The following is a 22,923-nucleotide window of genomic DNA, read 5'->3' on the forward strand; positions in this document are numbered from 1 at the left end:
CCTGATTCTGGGCTCAGCAATGTGACCTGCTTTAGATAAATAACATATGTTAGTTCAAAGCCTAGACCTCAAGAGGCCATGTGTGTTTCTACTTGGTCTCCTGCACCTTTTGGTCACCATAACAACATGCCCAATCTAGCCTGCTAAAGGATGAGAGGCACATGGAGCAGAGCCAAGGTCAGCCTAAATCAGCCAACAGCAACCAACCCCAAGACATGTGAGAAGACCCAGCTAAGATCAGGAGAGCTGCCTAACTGACCCTAGCTGTATCAGCAAAACATGCTTATTGTGGTATGCCACTGTGGTTTTGTGGCTATTGGCTGGAAGCAGTACTGTGGTAATGGATTACTGATGAAATCACAAAAGATAATAGAGAGAATCAACCAAGCCTGGTTCTTTAAAAATACTCATTAAATTGACACTGGGGAGATTAATAAAGGAAAAAGCACAAATAAATAATGGCAGTAATGAAACATAAAAACATAGGAGACATCTATAAAGTAAGATGGTAGATATAAACCCATAAGAAGATTAAGTATAAATGGACTAAATATTCTAATTAAAAGACATCAGTTGTCACTCTAGATTAAAAACAACAACTAAACTCTATGCTGTTTATAAAAGACACACCTAAAATGTAAGGAAATAGGAAGAATGAAAATAAAAGAATGGAAAAAGATATGGTATGCAAATATGTATCAAAGAAAGTAGGTATGGCTGTATTAAAATCAGAAAAAGTAGACTTTAAGACAAAAAAAAAGGTCACTAAAGATGAAGAGGATACTTCATAACTGATTTTTTAAAAAGTTCAAAGAAGATATAATCTAAAAATTATACACTTAATAACACAGATTCAAAATATATAATGAAAAATGATAGGCTATGAGTAGAAATCAGTACACCCATAATCAAAGCAGGAGATTTTAACATATTTCTCATTAATTGATCAAATAAGTGATGAAGTCAATAAGGATGAAATATTGGGCAACATTTTATCAAATGTGACTGATTTATCTAGAACCCTACACCTAACAACTATAGGATATACACTATTTTGATAGACAAAATAGGAATGTTTTCAAAACTTGACCATATGTTCAACAAAGTTTAAAGGATTAAAATCACACAGGGTAGGTTCTCTGACTTCAATGCAATTAAGTTAATACACAGTAATAAAAAAAATAAAAAATACCCCCCCCCCCCCCAAAAAAGACTAATAAAATTGACAAACGACTAGCAAGACTGTTTGAGACAGGAGAATACACATAATCAAGGTCAGGAATTTTGAAAAAGGCAGTGTCACTTGATAGAGCTTATGAACAGTTAAAGTGAAATAGGAAAAAATGAAGAATGGCTTCAGTTTTACCTTATGCATTTGAAAATGTAAAGGAAATGTACAAAAAATTACAAACTACCAAACAGACAAAGACTAGTTCTACAATTTAAAAAAATTGAAACTGCAATCAAAAACCTTCCCCCCAAAAGCCCACCAGGTTTAGATAGCTTCCCTGGCAAATTCTACAAAACATTTAAAGAATAAATATCTCTAGCCTTGCATAAACTTCCAGAAAGAGAAGAAGGAAGAATATTGCTCAAATTGTTTTGTGAGGCCAACAGAACCTCATTTCCAAAGTTTGGCAAAGACATTTCAAGAACTGAAAATTACAGACCACTCTTACTCATGGAACATACCTGCAAAAATCCTCAACAAAACATTAGCAAAGAATCCAGCACTGCATAAAAAGAATAATAAGTCTAATATTAACAAAATAGTTAACATATAAAAATTAATCAATGTAATTTACCTCATTAACAAAATAATGAAGAATCATATGATCAACTCAGTAAATACAGAAAAAAAGTATTTTATAGAATTCAATTCAATTAAAACAACAACAACAACAACCATTCTTAATAAATTTCTTAGGAAATCATAAATACAGAAACTTTCTTAATCTGATAATGGGTATTCACAAAGCTATCCTTAATTGTAATATATTCAGAGCTTTCCATTTCATATTAAGAACAAGAGGATGCCTGCTAACACCATTTCTATTCAAGGTATTAATCAGTGCATGAAAAAGAAATAAAAATAAAAAGGATTGGAAAATAAGAAATAAAAACTCACATTATACAGAAAAATCCAAAAGAATCTGCAGATAAATCATAGAATTAATAAATCAGTGCAGAAAGGTTGTTGATATAAGGTCAACATCCAAAACAAATTGCATTTCTATATAACAGCAATAAACAATTTGAAAACAAAATTTTTTTTTTAAAGATTTTATTTATTTATTAGAGAGAGAGAGAAACAGCATGAGAGGGGATAGGGTCAGAGGGAGAAGCAGGCTCCTCAGAACTCGATCCCAGGACTCCGGGATCATGACCTGAGCCAAAGGCAGTCGCTTAACCAACTGAGCCACCCAGGCACCCTTGAAAACAAAAATTTTTAAAGATAAATTTTCCAAAAGTGTGAAAATATTAAATACCTAGGAATGAATCTAACAACAGGTGTGAAAAGCATATATTGCAAAAAGTATAAAACATTGTGAAAAGAAATTAAAGAGGACAGAAATAAACTGAGGAATATACTATGTTCATAGATTAGATATCTTACTACATTGTAAAGATGTCAGTCCCCCCACACACACTGATCTATAGGTTCAAAGCAATCCCATTCAAGATCTCAAATTATTATTTTGGGGGTGCCTGGGTGGCTCAGTCAGTTAAGCGTCTGCCTTTGGCTCAGGTCATGATCCCAGGGTCCTGGGATGGAGCCCTGCATTGCATCAGGCTCCCTGTTCAGTGGGGAGCCTGGTTCTCCCTCTGCCTGCCACTCCCCCTGCTTGTGTTCTCTCTCGTTCTCTGTCAAACAAATTTAAAAAAAAATCTTTAAAATTATTTTTGAGCTGACTTGCAAGTTTATGTGGGAAATCAGATAAACTGAGTTTTTAAAATTTTTTTGAAAATTTTATTTTTTTGAATAATCCCTACACCCAACATGGGGCTCAAACTCAACCCCAAGATCAAGAGGAGCACTTTCCACAGACTGAGCCAGCCAGGTGCTCCACAGATAAACTGGTTTTAAAATGTCTTAAGGTAAATTTGTTTGTTTGTTAAAATTGTTACCTCCTGTAGTTATTTCTGAATTATTTATGGTTACATTGATTAAATAGGTAATTAAGTATTGCTTAAAGATTTCATTTATTTATTTATTTGTTTGAGAGCAAGCGAGCAAGAGAGGGCACAAACGGGGAGCGGGAGAGGAAGAAACAGGCTCCCCACCAAGCAGGGAGACTGACTTGGGGCTTGATCCCAGGACTGTGGGATCATGACCTGAGCGCAAGGCCAACACTTAACCAACTGAGCCAAGGCACCCCAGTAATTAAGTATTTTTTCACAGCAACCTGTGATCATATAAAATCAGGTGTTCAAACCTTTTAAGATATTTGACAACTTTTGGTATTTTGCTTTCTCAAAATCGAATCCTAAGTAACATCTTGATCCTTAACTGACTTCCCAGAGGGCCCCTGGAAAATTCTCAAGGGATTTCTTCTTCTCCTTGTAAAATGAGAGATATCAAAAATTAATTAGATACATTGAATAGCATAAAAAACACTGTCAAATAAGAAGAGATGTTTAACTTTCCCTAGGTTGTATTTGTGTGGGTAAATACTTCTGGGATTATATGAAGCTCCTAGAAATTTGTCAGCTTCCTCACTGTCCATATGTCCTGGTACTGCTTAGCCTCATATTAGACACAACAATAATATAACGCTATCAACACTCTAGTTATTATTTTCAAATGCAGCATGCCACAGAAACAACAAAAGTTCCTTGCCAATTATGTTAATTTCATAATGAACTCTCATAAGATCTTTAGCCACAGACAGTTAAGTCTTCCACCATCTGCAGATAGTTATTGGTTGTCTTGATGCTTCCTTGGAAACTCTTACAATCAGCCGCAAGCCAGGACGCTTGTCTTCAGCAAGAGGAACTCTCTCAAAGACCCATGGAAAAGGGACTATGTCAGGCACTCTAGAGTATAGGCTTCTGGTAGCATTGACTAACAGTGAGAGCATATCACTGGACTGAGCAAGGAGTTACAAATCTCGAGTGGGCAAGCTGATGGGTTCATGAAACTGCTAACCCAAGATCAGACCAAGGAGAACAAAAATTAATTACATAGTACAAAATGAACTGATGAAGGGTATAACATCATTTCTTTAAAATATTGCTCCTGGCTTTAAGGAACCACTTTCTTTTTGCTCTTAAGGTATTTTTAACTTTCAACAATTTAGTAGATTATACTTTTGAAAACACTTTTTTTTTTCCTCCCTGCCTCATCTCTCCAGAATTTGGAAACTCTTATTGAGTATTCTAATTTTCATGGCAATATAGTTATTTTCACAGGTTGAGTAAGAATCTGTTCTTTTGTAAACAGGACATAACTGGAAACACTGGTTATATGATCAAGGCTTTGATTGGAACGTCATATTTAAGAATGACACGTGTAAAATCAAATACAACTAGATAGTTTTAAGGAAATAAGGTTGATTTTATGGATCTAATGTCTATAAAGCCCTCTTGGTTATCTGCCACTGCCTTACAGGTTTCCCAGCATTACAGGTGAGTAAGGAAGGATCTTTTAGGGGACTTTGAGAAGAAAGGAACTCACCCAAATCTATAGTTACTACAGTGAAATCTGGTGGTGAGTTCTTGTCTTGGCATTCTAGCCTCAAGAAACATTTAAAGATCTAATTTAAACTTATAAAATTCCAGGAAAGCAGGCTCTCTGCTCCTCCCAAGTCAATAGACAGCTACATTTTCTTCTGCAATGCCAGCAGCACTCCTAAGACACAATGGTGATGGTCAGAGAAAACGGAGTTCTCAGCCACACTGAGTGCCTAGTTACCAGTGCTCCTATTTTTTTAAAAAATCTATTTGAGAGAGAAAGAGAGAGAGAGCATGAGTGGGAGGGACAAGGGGAGAGGGAGAGAGAATCTGAAGCAGACTCTGCACTGAGTGAGGAGCCCGACACAGGGCTCAATCTCAGGATCCTGAGATCACAACCTGAGCCGGAACCAATAGTTGGCCACTTAACTGATTGCGCCACCCAGGCACCCCACCAGAGCTCCTTTTAACTCTGGCAAAGTGGATACTGTTACCATTGATGACCCCTTCATTGACCTCAACTACACAGTCTACAAGTTCCAGTATGATTCCATCCATGGCAAGTTCAATGGCACAATCCCATTAGCATTAAAAACCCAATAGAACCTTCTGTATCTTCCCACTGAAACCCTAACCCTCCCCCCATTGTTAAATTGATATATACCTCTTTACCTCTGGCTATTCCAGTGAGTTGCTCACCACTATAGAGCATTTCTGCATGCACAATAAACTTTTTTCCTGTTAACCTGTCTATTGTCTGTAAATTTGCAGGTCCCTGACCACTCAAACTTGAGTTGGTAGAAGAAAAGTTTTTCTTCTCAACAAAAGCTTTTTATATCAAACAAGAAGAAACAAAAATAAATTAATCAAGCAACCAGAATAGGAACACCAAAACACATCCAAAGAAATTAAGAGAAAGGAGGTCATAGGAATAAAAGCCAGTATTAATAAATTTAAAAAGAAAGCCAAAGACTCGGTAGATAAATCTAAGAGCTAGCTCTTTCAAAAGATCAAACAAAATAATCTTTTTTTTTCTTTTTAGGAGAGGGTGAAAAAGCAAAGAGGAGAAGGAGGAGCTATAACCAGCTATACTAGAGAAGAAATTGTAGCTCAAGCTCCAGAGTGGGCATGTCGAGATCTCAATCCCCCTAGTTAGGGGTGACAGACAATAGTGCCACCAGGGTGAAGTCTATTTTGGCTACAAGCAGAGTCAGGAACAATTTGCCTGCAATGGACCTCACAGCAGCCAATATTGGAGGCTAGGGACAAATCCTGCACAGAAGGACTGACTCACTTGGGACACCGAGAGTGTTATCTACCTAAGGAGACATTTGCGGCAGCAGCAAGTGCCCGTGCTGGGATGCTGGGCAGAGTGAAGCTGAAATTCCATGAGATGGTTAAAATAGCATCAGCAAAGCTGCTGATTCCAAATGAGAATCAGGGCAGAATCAATATAGAGATCTGGAATGGAGAAATTATTATAGATCTCTGCACTGGCTGGAATAACCTAAAACAACATTAATTCCTTGCCTACAAGAGTCACTTCAATCAAGTGATCAAAGCAACCACACACTTAATGGGACAGACTGAAAATGTGTAATATCAGATAGGGTGCAATGAGAACCCAGTCCCTCCTATGCTAGTCCTCCCAGGTGTGCACAACTTGAATCTCATCGGGAGGAGACAGCAGACAAACTCAGATTCAAGTACAATCTATAGAAGCAGGGGCCTATCATCTTCAAAAGTGTTTAGGGCATCATATTCAAGGAAACTCAGAGGAACTGTTCCAAAATGAAAGATAACAGAGCAACTCAATGCAGTCTGTCATTGTGGACCGGATCTTTCTGCTATGAAGGATGGCATTATTGGGACAAATAGGGGAACTTGAATAAGGTCTGTGGACTGCGGATTAATTGGGAGTAACATATTCAAGTTAATTCTTTGATCTTGATGGATGTTTGGGGCTGTAAAGGAGACTGTCCTCTGTAGGAAACACATACTAAAGTATTCACAAGTGACTCAGTAGGACATCAGCATCTTATTTTCAGATGGTTCAAGAAGAAAAAAAGTACCTGCAACTTTTAGGTAAATTTAAGATTGTTTTCACATTTTAAAAAAATGGAGGAAATAAAAGCACTGTCCTCGAGTTACTTCTGTGACTCAGTTAATTTTGTCATTTTAATTCACTCCCTCCCAGGGCTCTTCATAGCACATGTTTCTTAGGCAGTTTTCCTCAGACTTCAATTCGTTTTGCATTGATTTTTTTCACATGAGATTATATCATAACCATTTCCCTTCACTCTTTGTAACCTTTTAAAAGGCTGCTGCACAGCTGTCCTGTGGCTACCCACAAGTTTAGCCATCCCTCTCTTGTGGGAGATTTGGGGTTTTACAAACTTGTTTATTCATTTGGATATTTGCTTGTTTGTTTATTTTTAGTATTATGATTAAGCTTAGTGAATAGTCTTGAGTGTGTATCTCTTTACAGATTTAGGATTATTTCCTCAGACTTGCTACAGTTGAAGTTAAAGAATAGAAATCATTTCTACACTGTATTCCAGAGTATCCTATCAGCCAACCCTCCCATCTGTCAGAAATTCGGAGTGCTAGTTACCAAGCTCCTTGCCCAGGACGAAATATCTTAATTATAATACATACTTATAACTTAGTATGCAAAAAAGGGGAGAAAAAGATCTCGGGTTTTTATGTGCATTTCAGTTTTAGGGATGCTGAATATTTTCTCACACCTATGATAAATAATATTTTTTGCATAGTTAGCTTTGTGATTTGCTTATGTTTCTCTTTTCTCTAAACTATTTCAAGATTGAAATGAGCACTCAATAAAAAAAGGAAGCCATTTTCCACATGGAGTTAGACATATTATATAAATAGAAACCAAAAATCAAGTAAATACAAATATGTTACTTATAATTTAATAATTATAATAATTATATGTAATATAGAATATTGCATACATATATATGCATATATATGTATATATATATACACACACATATACATACATATAAAATTTTGTAGGCCCAGGATGGAGTTGCTTCTGCCTGGGGTGCCCCATCAGCAAACTGAAACTTACATAACCTTCTTGTCCCTACAAATGTTCCACTTGACCAGAAAGGCAGTATATCCAATCAGTCAATCTCCAAAAGCCAAATCAACCCTGGGTCTTCTCACCCTAAACCAGGCTAACTTGTGAGGCCCCAGCCCATCAGATATATTTTATTTTTCTTTTCCTTGTTCTTTATTCTTTATCCTATAAAATCTATGGCCCCATTTTACAGTTCTCCAAAAGGAGAGGATCTACTTCATGAAGTGTTAAATAAACTTTGTTTTCTTTAATCATTTTTAATAGTATGTATGTATGTGTACATATATATGTCTGTATATACATACATAGGTATACATGAGAGAGAGATGAGAGAGATATATATATATACATACACACACAACTGTATTCTAATAATTTTTAAATCTTCGTATATGAAATGATGCTTTCCTAGGAAAATCTAATCTCCTAAAGTTGATTCAAAAGAAATAGAAGATCTGAATAAATTAATAACTTTGAGGGGGGAAATGGAACATTGTCAAAGATAAACCTGAAGTCAGAGCCAGCTTCCAAGGTGACTGTCCCAGGTCTTCCATTAAGCCAGCTATACACATTCCTTGAAGACTAAAAACACCAAGAGCCAGAGCAATATGCAGTGGAGAAAGGGCTTGCAACCCAGTAGCAAAATAACTGGCTTCATGTTGGGCTTAGAATTAGTACATTTTCATTTGTTTGTTGCCATTTGCAAAGACTGTGATTTTTAGTAATTGCTTCCTTAGTTGCTTTGCTCAGATTAAATTTGGTCCATGATACTTTAAGAGTTGTCAAAAACCCTGTGTAAACAGACACAGAACTCACAGTGACCCCAGTGCAATGGGTGCAGCCCACCGGCAGCCAATTTAATCAAGGGGGAATTCAGAGTATTCACCGCAAGCAATTGATTTTCAAGAGAAAAGTCAGCAGGATCAAACAGCCTGTTGGGATGAAAATCCCCTGAATCACCCCTATCACCGTGTTTTCTAGCAACTAACTCCTGACTCCATATAGAGTAATAGCCAAATTACTATAATTATCCTGCAACACAAGTGGCATATCAACATTATTTTAAACGTGGATTTTTTGCATAATCTTTCATTATTATCATTCATCCTCCCATTTGGAAATGGCAAACAACAACAAACTGTGATCTACCCCCAAAAGAAGAAAGGTCACCAAGAGAACAAATAAAAGGGCTATTTACATGTGAATATACTAAGAGAGATGTGTTTTACAGTCAAATACACTCTTGAAATTCATTAAATGCCTTCTCCCCTGCATCATAAATATGGGCAAAACAGACATCACCTACTGAGAAAATAATCCCAGCACATAATGATCATAACGAACATAAATAAAGCCACTTTTCTTTCAATGACCTCAAGGCCCTATATAAAAATGTGTTTGTATTTCTACCATTGTGAAATGACTGGTAGCAAGCACACCAGTCATAACACAAGTCCTTCCTAGTGCTGAACAGGAGAATATGAATATGGTCCCCAGTCATCCTGCTCTCTGCAAAATAACACTCTTAACTGGGTGCCATCATTTGTCGCTGATGCTTTTAAAAGCATTCGAAAGGACGCAGAAAGCAGTACTTGAATTAAGATGGAAAAATCAGCAACAGATTTTGTTAAATACAGCTGACCCCTAAACAGGGGTGTGAACTGTGTGGGTCCAGGTACACATGGATTTTTTTTATATGTATATAAATACGGTACAGTGCTGTAAATGTATTTCCTCTTCCTTACAATTTTAATAACACTTTCTTTTCTCTAGCTTACTTTATTGTAAGAATATAGTAGATAATACATACAACATACAAAATATGTGTTAATTGACTGTTTAGATTATCTGGAAGACTTCCGGTCAACAGTAGGCTATTAGTAGCTAAGTTTCTGGAGAGTCAAAAGTTTTCCCGGGGGTGGGGGGTAGGCATGGGGGGGCACACAGACCCTTGTTGTTCAAGGGTCAATTGATATGAAAAGGCTCACCAAGACTTTTGAGGCAGTGTCCCTGACAACAAGACTGGGTTTCAAGTCTGCATCATCTTCCTGGTATGTTACCAGTCCAAAGGCTCCACCTTGAGAACCCCTGTAAGAGTTCAAGCTGTCAATCTTGGAGATAATCACACGAGTTGGGCATAGGTCTGGTATTATATACTTGCTTTATCAACATCTCTAGCAAAGCATCAGAACTCACATGGTTAATTCTAGAAAAGAAAAGTTGGCAAGAGTGGCTAAAGCTTTGAAAGAATGCAATTTTGTTACCTTCATATACCAAAAACAAATTTAGTGGCTACAAAAACACAATAATATTCAGATTGTGATAAATATGAGTTGGTGTCTCAGGCTTTGTATGAGCATCAAGTAGAGCAGACTTTGTTGCCACTATCTGCATTAATTGCTGTGGCCTTGTAGTCTTGCCCACAAGGCTCCAGGGAACTGTTAACACAGGACCCTAAGTGTTAGGGCTGAATTGTGTCTGCAAAAATTCATATATTAAAGTCTTCACCCCCAGCACCTCAGAATATGACAATATTTGGAGATAGTGTCTTTAAAGAGATAATTCAAATAAAATGAGGTCATATGGGTGGGCCCTAATCCAATATTACTGGAGTCCTTATAAGAAGATTAGGACACAAACAGGGAAAAAGAGAAGACCATGTGAGAGACACAGGGAGAAGACACAGCATCGACCAGCCAAGGAGAGAGGCCTCAGGAGAAACTAACCTCACCTATACCTTGATCTTGGACTTCCAGCCTCCGGAACTGTGAGGAAAATTAATTTCTATTGTTTAAGCTCCCCAATCTGTGGTACTTTGTTTAGGGTAGCCCCAGCAAACTAATACGGAGTCCTAGTGGGTCACTAAATAACTACAGAATGTACTGGGTGTTAAAATAGTGTTCTGAGATATATAATGCAAATATTTTAGCAGAAATACTGCTATGCTCTAAACACAAGTGTTTCATCCATATTTGGAATCCATGTTAAAAGAAAAATAAAATGAAACAGAAGGCAACCCAGGCATATAAAATGGAACCATAGGAAGAGAAGCTAAAAGGCTATTTGATACACAAATAAGATTTGATTTGGCCATTGTTTCTTAGCTCCGGCACTGGAAACTGGTTTCAGATGTTTCTTCCTCCTACAGAGAGAATCTGAGGTAAGAAGCAAATGTAAGTCCAAAGAAAAGAAAATTAAATAAAACATAAAGAAACATTTCCTGACAAAAGTAATTTTTTAATTTAATTTAAATTTTAAAATTTAAAAGACAATATTGCTATGTTTTATATGGATACATTATGAAAATCATACTTTGAAGGGCCTTTTAAATATCTAGTAAGCAACACTTTTCCTGAGTGCTTTGGTTACAAGGGGCTACACTGATTATTCTTTTGAAAGCCCACAAATCTGTTACACAGAACTAAGTTTCTCCCTGCCAAGGGCACATCAGTTCCACAGAGAGTCTTGCACAGTGGGCCCTGGGTGCATAATGAGATTCACAGATCTGAGCCTGAGACTCCTGCTCCCCAGGTCACACCAGCCTATATGACAAACAAAAATTGCTTTTTGCCTTTTTTTCCTAATTTTAACCAGTAAATGTGGCGATGCCAATACAGCTGTGGAAACGCAGGCTGTGCCCTATTGTGCCTTATGCATCACCAAGAAATTTGCCAGCTCAGTTCTGATTCCAAAGTCTTTACTGTGATGATGCAGTGAATAAAAGACACAGCATGATTTTCAAATGCTGGGCAGGGCCAGTAGTGGGGGGCCAACTGGAAAAAAACAAAACAAAACTGTTTTGAGCCATTTTATTGTTACCGGAAGAAAATACACATAAACTATCAGGCATATGCAATATCCTAATGTACGTTCACTAAGCTTTCAGAGTCTTAGCTTCTTAGGGGATCTTAAATCTCATTTAGTACAATCTCTCACACAACAAGAAAATCTTTTCCTAAGCATCTATGACTGTTTCTTAATGAGTTCTTCCAAAATTGGGAGAAATTGCTACTTCTAAACTAGGCTTTTCACTACACAAAATAAATAAATAAATAAACTTTTACTAGAGTTTCTTTATATTGGGACAAAATCTGCCTCTTCAGACTTTGTTCCAACTGGTCCCAGTTTAGTCCCAAGGTTTAGTAGATAAAAATCAAAATTTACAAGTGTGTGCAAAAGGTTATATATGCAAAATGAGTGGCTGAAAAATGGAAACAAGTTATTCAAGTAAAATGCAAATTGAATGTGCATGGTTAAATTTTTTAGATACAATGAAAATTTGTGATATGGCTGAAATAACAGATAGTAGGCTGATTATAATGTGGGTAAGTAGCTAAAGAGGGAGGGCCACTATATTAGCTTAAGAATGTTGAGCCTTGACATTAATCTGCTCAGAAGGGTTGACGTTGGTGTGGTATTGCAAGTTTCACAGCTGGTGGGGAAAGCATAGACCTTGAAGCAAGGATTTGAGAACAAGTGGTTTATTTGGGAGGTGATTCCTGGAAGCATCAGTAGGGTGGTGAGGAAGAAAGAAAGGGAAGAAAAGGCAGCTAGTAAGCAACGTGTCATTACATAGATTACCACTGTGGACAGCTGGAACCAATCCCATAGAGGAACTCTGGGAAACAGTACAAAACTAATGTCGAAGAGTTATCCCACCTGAGAAGTGAGGGAGCTGGGGTATTTATACCTGGACTCCTGACAGTTGTGTAAAAATAAATGTTTTCATGGCTGATGGGAAAAGACTAGGCAGGCAGTGTCCTGGTGTGGGTTCCCTCAGAAGCAGACCTTGAGTCAAGGACTCCAGTACAACTGTTTATTTGGGAGTTAATCGAGACAGAGGCATAGGGGGACAGGGACATGAGACAGGGAAGCAGAAGCTACTCCTGGAGTGTTAACTTCCTGGCACTTCCAGCCTGCCTCTTGCATGGAGCAGAGTGGCCTTCCATAGTTCTGGCAAACCCCACAGACACAAAGGTGAAGATTCCAGCACATGGAAGTTGTCCAGAGTATATGCACACACACACAAGCCTGAAGGAAATGGGTGGGCCACTGAGAATTCCTTAAAGTGGTAACTCATTACATAACTTATTTAAGTGAAGAAAGCTGATCATGTATCCAGTGTAGTAGACACACCACTGGAGTTTACAAGGCCACCCAAGATAAAAAGTCCCCTTACCAAGCAGAGAGGCCTGGGGCTGGGTTCCAGGTCCGTCCACCCCTGATGAGCTTGAAAACCTTGCATGAGCTTGGACGGGTATAAAAAGGAAACAGTGTTACCTGTCCTAGTCTCCTATACCAAGTTACGAGGATAAAATGAGATAATATATATGACAATCCTTTGAAAAGTAAAAAGTACTAAGCAAAATACAAGGTATAAAGCACAATGATGTGTGCTCATTTGAAACAAGAATTTTAGTTCATATTTTAGAGAAATTATATTTCTTTTAACTTGAGACTTTCATCAGAAAAACAATGAAAGGTAGATCATAGCACATTTAGAATTTTCTCTGGAGTCTCATTCTTTGTTGTTGTTGAAGGAAGATGGCAGCAAAATGTGTTGATGACTCTTTTCTTAGATATAATAAGCTGATGATGATTTGTGAATCCATCCCTGAGTTATTTGGAAGCCTATAATAGTGCTCCCTGATGACGATTTCATAATCATCTTTGTATCAGCGAACATAAAGCTGGGTTTTCAAAAATAAACAAGGCACAGAGGATAACAAGAGTTTTCCTATTTCCTTTACTTCCCATTTTGTCCTAGATAAGGAATTTTAAGTAAAAATATTAAAGGTGGTAGAAAGAAGTAAGACTTCCTTCAGCTCCCATATCTGGGCTTTAAAGTGTGTGTTTTAAAGTCCAGGGTTCAGCCTAAATTTTGAATTTTGTTTTCCCCATATAGTTTCTAAGATAGGAATTTTCCATTCAGTCTATGTATGGAACATCATAGTTGTCTCAGGGCTACTCACAAACACACTGGAGAGGATTTTATCTTTTCAACTTGTTTTTTATAACAATAGTCACAGGTGGAAATACAAATTTTTTGAGGACTTACTCTGTGCTTGGCACTGAGCTGAGCACATCACGTAGATCCTAACATTTAGTCTTCCCAACAACTTTTTGGGTTAGATACTATTTTTATCTCCATTTTACACATGAAAAAATCAAGCCATAAAACCTATTTAATGCTGCCTTCAAGAAGAATTTATGCACTTGAAAGTGACAAAGATAACTTATGGTTCAGGATTGTGTCATGCTGAAAAGTTCTTTAGGACACTCTAGTATCTCTTTGCTAAGAAACATGGGCAAGCCAGCTTTCACTATTAAAAAATAATGACTTCAAATCTTTCTTTTAGGAAGAGTGTGGTCCTCAGTACAAAAAGGAAACACCTCTCCATCTGTGGCTCTGTAAGTTCTCTGTAACGAGTGTGAACATTCAGATAAGCTTTGTACATCCATGCATGTGGTTCTCAATGAGGGGATAAGATCAGCCAGATAGACACCTGCCATTGCTTACATTGACAAGTCCTTTGCCACTGCCCAGTGTGGTCTTCTTCCTATTTTTGAACAACTTTGATATCATCCTTCAAACATGAGAAAGCAGAGCAGTTCAAAATGCCTTGATTTTAACCTTAGAAGGCTCAAGTAGGTGAAAGGCCAATCACAAAGAAGTAACTATCACTAACAATGATGGTCAACATTTAATGAGCACCAAGTCGGCTCAAGACACAGAGTAAAAGGGCGCCTGGGTGGCTCAGTCGGTTAAGTGTCTGCCTTCGGCTCAGGTCATGATCCCATGGTCCTAGAATCGAGCCCTGTATCCATCGGGCTCCCAGCTCAGTGGACAGTCTGCTTCTCCTTCTCCCTCTGCCCTTCCCCCTTGCTCATGCTCTCTCTCTCAAAATAAATAAAATCTTAAAAAAAAAAAAAATAAAGACAGAGTAAAGCCCTTGACATGAGTAATCTCAGTGAAACTTCACAACACCCTCATGTAGGAGGTATTAATATTATTCCTATTTTACAAAGGAAGAAACCCAGATTTAGAGAAGTGAATTAACATATCCTGCATTTGTCTGATTTAAGAATGGAAACACTTTACCTGCAAAGATACCCATGGATGTAGGAAGACCTCATCAAATACCAAAGTCTGAGATTACCTAATTTCACTTCATGAAGAACCTGATACAGACAATATTTAAAAATCAATTTTTATTATTTCATATGGCTAGAAATAATTTAAGTAAGTTAAAAATGACTACTTGCAGTAGACCTGTACTATATAATAATTTGTCAAAGACACAAACACAAAAGCACTAATTGGTGGGATTAAAACTTAAAAGCATAAAGAACTTCTCAAGTTATTGACCTGAAAAAACACATTATATTTTGATGTGTGTGTGTGTGTATAAAATGCTGAAATACTATCAATTATTTCACAATGAACATTTTAAGGCAGGCATTCTGAATTTAGGGAACCTTAAGCTGCAGGGCCACCATTTCTGTCTACACCTGTGCACTTCTGGCCATCTGTGCTCACAGATGAGTGCACCAGATATGATCAACCATGGAAACTATACCTTAAAGGGAACTGGAGAAGGAGACATAAAATAAGCCATCTAGTTCCATCACTCCTCAAAAGGCACAGTGGTACAGAAGGCATGGATGTAATTGCTGAAGTGTTCCTGTGATAGCCACTGTACCTTGACTTCCTTTAACGCTTAGCTCTTCCAGTGGCTGCAGAACATCATCGGGGTGTGGGATGCAGAGTCCGTGGAAGGGCCCCAGGTCAAAGCACTCATGCAGGAGCTGCATGTTCACTCTTGAGCACACACTCATGAACCCGACAGCTACACCTTCCACCTGAAACATCCAAAACATCTCGTTACTCTATCAGACCCCAAATGAATTCTCATCATGAAACTTCCAGGAGCCCACAGCATGCGGGTGGTTGGTAGCTTGGGGCAGGCACTTTGAGATATTTAAGGGAGGGAGGAATATTTTCCTTTAGAAGCTCTAGTGTCCAGCACCATGCACGGCACACACAACAAGCTCCAAAAAATGTCCAATGGATGACCACTGTGAACAATCCTAGAAGTGGATACGTAACTTAGGGAAGTTGCTAGAGTTCTAGAGGGAAAGAACATGTGTCCTCTTTGCCCAGACCTGTCAAATATCCTTTAATTATCCCACGGGAAGGCCAGCCTTCCTGTCCACTTTCTTCCCCTCCACCATGCAGTCTCAGTAAGACCAGCTGGCATTCCATCCGATTGACCCTGGATTCAGAGATGTTCATGGTCACCTACTCTTTCAGATTGGAACTTTGATTTTCTTGAATTCATTCATTTATTTGGTTGGATGGTCTTATGGGGAAGAGATGTGAGCAAAGAGGTTTGGTGGGGATGTTTGAGTGAAGTAAACTTGCAACACTGGTTCACCATGTGGGTCTGATTTACAAATACGTCACCTCCTAGCATCCGAACAGATACCTGGTTCTGAACCTCTTCCAACAGTCCCATTAATTTAGGCCTCTGATGAGGAATACACAAGTGGGAAGATAAGTGGGACAGTTTGATGTAATAAGAAATACATGTTTGGTCTTCATCCCTGGTTCCTAAAACACTTGTAATTTCCTGAGAGGAACATCTTTTGTTTTTCCTAATAAGCTCCTTTGGGTAATACCTATGTTTATGCTAACGAGATGATTCCCGGAGAATGGGAGCTGATTGTCAGGGAAACCAAACATGTGATTGATTAGAGGGTTGGAACTTTTGGCACCTCCCCCTGACCTCTGGAGAGGGGGGAGGGGCTTGAGATTGACTTCAGTCACCAGTAGCCAATGATATAATGAATCATTAATGGAACCACCATAAAATCCCCTCAACAAGGGGAATCAGGAGTTTCTGGATTGGTGAACACATGGAAATGCTGGGAGGAAACATGCCCAGAGAGGACACGGAAGCTCAGGGCCCTTTCCCCTGCACCTTGCTGTATGCATCCTTTCCATGTAGCTGTTCCTGAGTTGTAGTCTTTATAATAAGCAGGCAGTAGTAAGTCAAGTGTTTCCCTGAGTTCTGTGAGCCATTCTAACAAATTATCAACCCCTAAGGAGGGGGCTGTGGGAACCTGATTCATAGCCAGTCAGTTAGAAGTACAGGTGACAACCTGGGACTTATGAGTGGCACCTGAAGTGGGGGCAGTTTTGGGGGCCTGAGCCCTTACCCTGCGAGATCCACACTAACTCCAGGTAGCATCAGCACTGAATCACAGGACACCCAGTTGGTATCTAGGGAGCTGAAAATTTGGTTGGTGTAAGCAAAACCCTACACATTTGGTGTCAGAAGTGTCAGAATTCGAGAAAACAAGTTATCTTCTAATGAGTAATTAGCCCATCTACACCTATTATTGGTAGTGATACAAATGAACAAAATTGAACTCTGTCATAGTCCACACTGATAGATATCTATGATTGAAATTCTTTATGATGTCCCTTCAATAATTCTGTATGTCATTCTTCCCTGCAAGGAAAGCATTTAAAATTTTAAAAGAGAGCAAGAAAGAATGCATAGTTCTGTAATTAACTAATCTTCTTGTGGTAATTATTGTGCAATATATATATACTTGTGTGTGTATATATGTGTGTATATATATAAAATATATATGTATATATAATATATATCATATGTATGTATATACATATCATATATATATCAAATCGCTACATTGTAAACCTTAAACTTACACAATGTTATACAATTATATTTCACTAAAATTAGAAAAGAGAGAAAACTAAATTGTACATAAATAACTCCTCCTGTTAATTATAACTTGGGTTTTAAGCAAATTCTGGTTGACTGATTTGACTGCAGCTCCTGTTAGAAACCAGCTTTACTAGGTCCTACTCAAGTGTTCACGCTGTATTTCTTGAGACAACCATCCTGTACAGGAAGCAAAAGAACTCATCATCGGCATTTCCTAGTCCCGAGAATGCAGTAGCATCCCATAAATGTCAGTCAGAGAAAATGGTTAATATTTGAACTTACTGAAGCACAAAATTAAGCTACAACAATACTCAGTCTTTTATATGACACATAGAAAAATTAGGCATTAAAGTATTTGTTCTCAAATGTGTCTTCTAGTAGAAAGTCATTTGTTTTCAAACATGTGTTTGAAAAATAAATGTGAGACTCCCTTTGTTTTCTCCCTAATGCTGGAATACAAGAGGAATTCTTAAAAATTAATTTTTCCATGCGTACTCTTTTCTTTACAGCCCCCCACCCCCACCCCACAATGATACTAGCTGTACAAGGCTGGATTTACACAGCTGTTCTATAAAGCCATCGACACTTTAATAAAAGTCCAAAATAAACATTTTAATTTTTTTCCCAAATAACAAGTGATTGTTTGTCTTGTTTGCACTCATGAACAAAGGCTGCGTAGCCACAGTTGTCTGGCTTCTCTGTAATTTTAGGCCCAAGACTCAGCAGACGCTGATTAACCAATCCATCTACCATATGTGCAGAAAGAGACGGCCAGCCTCACTCTCGGCAGGGAAAATTGGCATCCATCTTGGTTCACATGGAGATGTCCTTCTAATCTACAGCCACGCTGGCGCAACGAAACTTCGATGGCCTGAAATACCTTTTGCTGGCTTCACGGCGAGCTGCATGTGCATGATAAGAATGTATTATTTATAAGACCGCTGTTAGTAATGAGCTATTACACTAATGGCTCATTGTGTTTGGAATTTGATTTCAAATGGCATGGATCACACATTCTGATGAAAATGAGAAAAAACATGTTTTGCCATTAGGAACAAAGATGTAACGTTCTCCAATTCCACAACCTGTTATATTCCCGTCATTCATCCTCAGTTGTGACAATTCACAAAAGTTCACAATTATGAACTGCAACAGAGCAAGGACATATTGTGGAAATGTCTGCTTTTTCCTTTGAGTTTCTTTTAAATAACTATTCTGATTTGAGAAACACCATTCTGAAATATGAATTTGTGGGAGTATTCAAATTCAAATCTGTGTGTGTGTGTATGTTTTCTGGAAAAATAGATTCAGTGAACTTCCTTTACTTGAACAATGAAAAGGCATTGATTGTTGACTGCTATCTATCCTCTAGGCAACAGAGATAACTTTCCACCACAAAGTTCTGCTTATTGTTCTTGTTTTTCCTGTGAGGATATATATTAGGATACATAAAGCTCTGGTTGCTAGAAATCCCTACATGCAGTGGCCTTGTCTTCAAACACAGGCCCATTTAGAGACATGTGTGCACTGTATCATTCGTGCTTCCTTCTAAAAAGCCCTACAGTCACTCATCCCTTTTGGGTGACCATACTCCATAATGAGGGTGCCCTTATTGTGACCACTGCCAGCTTTGATCCCCTCTGCCTCATGCCAACAGCAGGGCTGAGTTGGCAGGCTCTGCCCACCCGCAGGTCAGTGGTGCCTGTTCTGACCACTGCTGCCCATGCTGTGGATGATGCCAAAGCAGACGCTCTGCCCATCTGTCTCTAGGAGCCGCCCTTGGCCTCCAACCACCCTTCCCCAAAATCTCAGTTTGGAGTAAACACCAGATGTCAAGGTAAGCCAGGATAAAGTTATGAAAAGCAACTTGCGCAGCAAAGTGATGACTCAAAACTCCTCCCAAGTAGCTATCAAGCCAAAGAAAGCCTGCACAGTTAAAAACCTTTAACTAGTCAAGAGTTTCCTACTTGGCACAGGCATAGATCCCAGGCTTTCTATGTGCATGGCCTGTAACTACCATGGGCTGGTGTGGGAAGAGACAGATTTGATGCACTCTGTTCTGTGATCTCTGGTCAACTGCAGTCACCTGTAAGCATGGTGTGTTGCCCGTAAATGCTTAATCAGCAACTGGGGTGGGGAAAACCCTGATTTAGCAATTTGCCAGTCTCTGTGGTGTAAATATTCCCATTGTGGCCAATTTTAAGCTACCAATGTGATGTTACTGAATGGGGAGTTGGGACGGGATGCCCAGTAGCCACTATTATATAGTATTTCCACTAGAGAGACGATAGACATAAATAATCTCAAGAGCGAAGATAATAATAAAATAATTAGGAAGTGATGAGTGTTGAGCATTAACTTTGTTTTCTAGTGTGACTGCACTGCAAGTTTATATAATTTAATTTTTAATAATGGCTGTGTTTAACAACCAGCTTGCAAAGTTCCTGAGGATTGAACACTTGGTTCTTGTGAGGCAGAATGAACTAGTTCCCGCATACCACTGTCTACAGGGCCAGCCGAAGAACGTCCAGGTGGTTGGTAGAAGGGTCCGGGAGGCAGGTGGGAGGGGAGTGACAGCACTGATCTTGAACATAAAAGGCTTAAGGCACCAGATACAGCTCAGTAGAAACTGGAGATGTGCTCCCAAGTCCTGGACTGGCTTCCTCCCTGTTAAGGGGGTCCTGCTTCTGCCCTTTCATTTAAAGATTGAGGTCCACGGTCGCTTCTCCACAGAATGTGAAGCGTCTGGTGTCTAGGTAACATGGCCTCTCAGAAACTGGGCTGGACTCCATTTGCCTCTTTAGAGACACCGAAGGATCCTTGCAGGGTTGGGACTGCAATTTTCAGCCTGCAAATTTCCTCCGATGTTACATGCACTGAAAAATGTGTAACATGTGACTAGAGAGGAAAATACGTGGAGGTAGTCACTGCAGCTGCTCTTCATAAGCACTAACACAAGTGATTTGGGTTGAAACTGGCACCTTAAAAACAAAGAATTAAAAGCATTCTCCAGAGTGACATCAGCTTCATGGCGGCATAAAGATGTCCATCATTGTTGTCCCCGAGCTCAACAGAAACATTCAGCATCCAGCCATGAACAAAAAGGCCTCTGAGGGAGCTGTGGCATCCAGTACCATATGCCAAGGGACCTGGAAGAGTTTTGCCAACTGTGCATGAGGAAATAGGCAGACACACCTCGGTCTTGACTATGAACCCTAAAGAGGACTGGGTCCAGCTTGTCTTGGCCATGGTCCAGAAGCCCTTGGAGAATATGGACTTAGATAATCATTTACAGAGGAGAGAGTCTTTGTAAAAAGTACAGTTTCCAGAGAAGTTCTAGGACTCCATTGGAGCAAAAAAAGTATGAGCTTGGATGCACTGAAGTGAATGAGAGGAACAGTCTGGCTTTACCCATCTCACCCACCCCCCAGTGAGGCACAGCTTAGGGCAAGATTTCTTGGCCCATGATTTATCCAATGGGGAAAAGGGAGAATGTGAGAGTGAGCACCCAGCTTCCCCACCTGTGAGGGACTCTTCCAAAGAGGTCCATTTCTTTTATACCTCATCCATAGTACTTAATTTGGAGCCCTATGACTTGGGGAGCAGAAAGAGTCTAGGAAAAGTCTCTGGGAGGGCAATAAAGGGACCTGATTCCTAACTGCATTGTGGATTGCATCAGGAAGCCTGCCCACAAACTGCTGGGAATATCTTGCCCATGAAACCCTTCAACTGGCCCACAAGTACTCCCAGCAACCTGTGTGCCTTACCCACACATCATCCCACCCTGTGGCCAGCTCCTGTGCACACTCCCAACAAAACCATGAGCAGGCTTTAGCAGACAGTTAGTGAGGACTGCAGAAAATCAGTCTGAGCACCTACCCTTAGAGACACCAAAGGATCTTTGGGAAAATAAAAGAGGTTGTCTTTTTGAGCACGTACCTTTGGGAAAATAAAAGAGGTTCTCAGCACTCGGCCTGGTGCTTTGTAAGATCCAGAGAATGCATATGAACTTAAGAAGTCTGCCACAAGGGCGCCTGGCTGGCTCAGTTGTTAAGCATCTGCCTTCGGCTCAGGTCATGGTCCCAGGGTCCTGGGATCAAGCCCCATGTTGGGCTCCCTGCTCAGCAGGAAGCCTGCTTCTCCCTCTCCCAGTCCCCCTGCTTGTGTTCCCTCTCTCGCTGTGTCTCTCTCTGTCAAATAAATAAATAAAATCTTAAAAAAAAGAAGTCTGCCACAAGAGGGAGAAAGAAAGGTGGAGCAGATTTATCCATAGAAGGTCTGAGAACCCCTCAGGATCTCTAGCAGGGCTAACAGAGGTATGTCTCTCTGAAGAAAGTAAAGACTGGAGGGGTAACTGCTACTTCAGATGTGAAGACAGTAATGAAAAACTCCAAGAAACATGAGAAAATCAAGGAAATGACATCAGCAAAAGATCACAATAATTTTCCTGTAACTAAACCCAAAGACATGGAGATCTCTAACTTACCAGATAAAGAATTCAAGATAGCAGGGGCGCCTGGGTGGCTCAGTCAGTTAAGCGCCTGACTCTTGACTTCAGCTCAGGTCATGATCTCAGGGTTGTGAGATCAAGCCCCATGTTGGGCTCCACGCTGGGCATGGGGCCTGCTTGGGATTCTCTCTCTCCCTCTCTCTCTGCCCCTCCCCCACCATTCACGTTCTCTCTCTTTTTCAAAAAAAGAAAAGAAATACCCAACTCTTCAGCTTTAAGAAAACACATAGGCTCAAAGTGAAGAGAAGGAAAAAGATACTCCATGCAAGTAGAAACCAAAAAAGACTTTAAGCCAAAAACAGAAACAAGAGACAAAGAAGGTCATTATATCAATGATAAAGGGGTCAATTTGTCAAGAAGATATAACAATCATAAATATATATAAACTCAATATCAGACCACCTAAATATATCAAGCAAATACTAAAAGATATGAAGGGAGAAATAGACAATACAGTAATAGTAGGGGACTTCAATACCCCTACTTTCAACAATGGATAGAACATCCAAGATAGAAAATCTACAAGGAAATGTTGGACTTGAACTTTACTTTAGACCAATGGACCTAACAGACATGCACAAAACATACTATCCAATGGCAGTAGACTATACATTCTTCTCCAGCATACATAGAACATTCTCCAGGATGGATCATATATTAGGCCACAAAACAAGTCTTAGCAAATTTAAGAAGACTGAAATCATACCAAGTATCTTTTCTGACCATATGTTATAAAACTAAAAATCAGTAACAGCAGGGAACCTGGACAATTCACAAATATATGGGAAAAAAAAAATTCTTGAACAACCATGGAGTTGTTCCAAAGAAGAAATCAAAAAGGAAATAAAAAATATCTTCAAACAAACAGAAAT

The 22,923-nt window shown here is 39.1% G+C and overlaps 1 protein-coding gene across 1 annotated transcript in view; it reads right to left on the reverse strand.

Annotated features, from left to right (window-relative positions):
• The window catches only part of CFAP61 (cilia and flagella associated protein 61), a 296,310-nt gene that overhangs the window by 237,397 nt on the left and 35,990 nt on the right, over window positions 1-22,923 (reverse strand). Inside the window, exon 7 of the mRNA XM_035006518.1 lies at window positions 15,484-15,643. Coding sequence (XP_034862409.1) covers window positions 15,484-15,643 — 160 coding nt within the window. The remainder of the gene's footprint in view (window positions 1-15,483; window positions 15,644-22,923) is intronic.

Source organism: Mirounga leonina, unplaced genomic scaffold (assembly GCF_011800145.1).
Source record: "Mirounga leonina isolate KUSES-001 unplaced genomic scaffold, KU_Mleo_1.0 Mir_150, whole genome shotgun sequence".
Lineage (NCBI taxonomy): Eukaryota > Metazoa > Chordata > Mammalia > Carnivora > Phocidae > Mirounga > Mirounga leonina.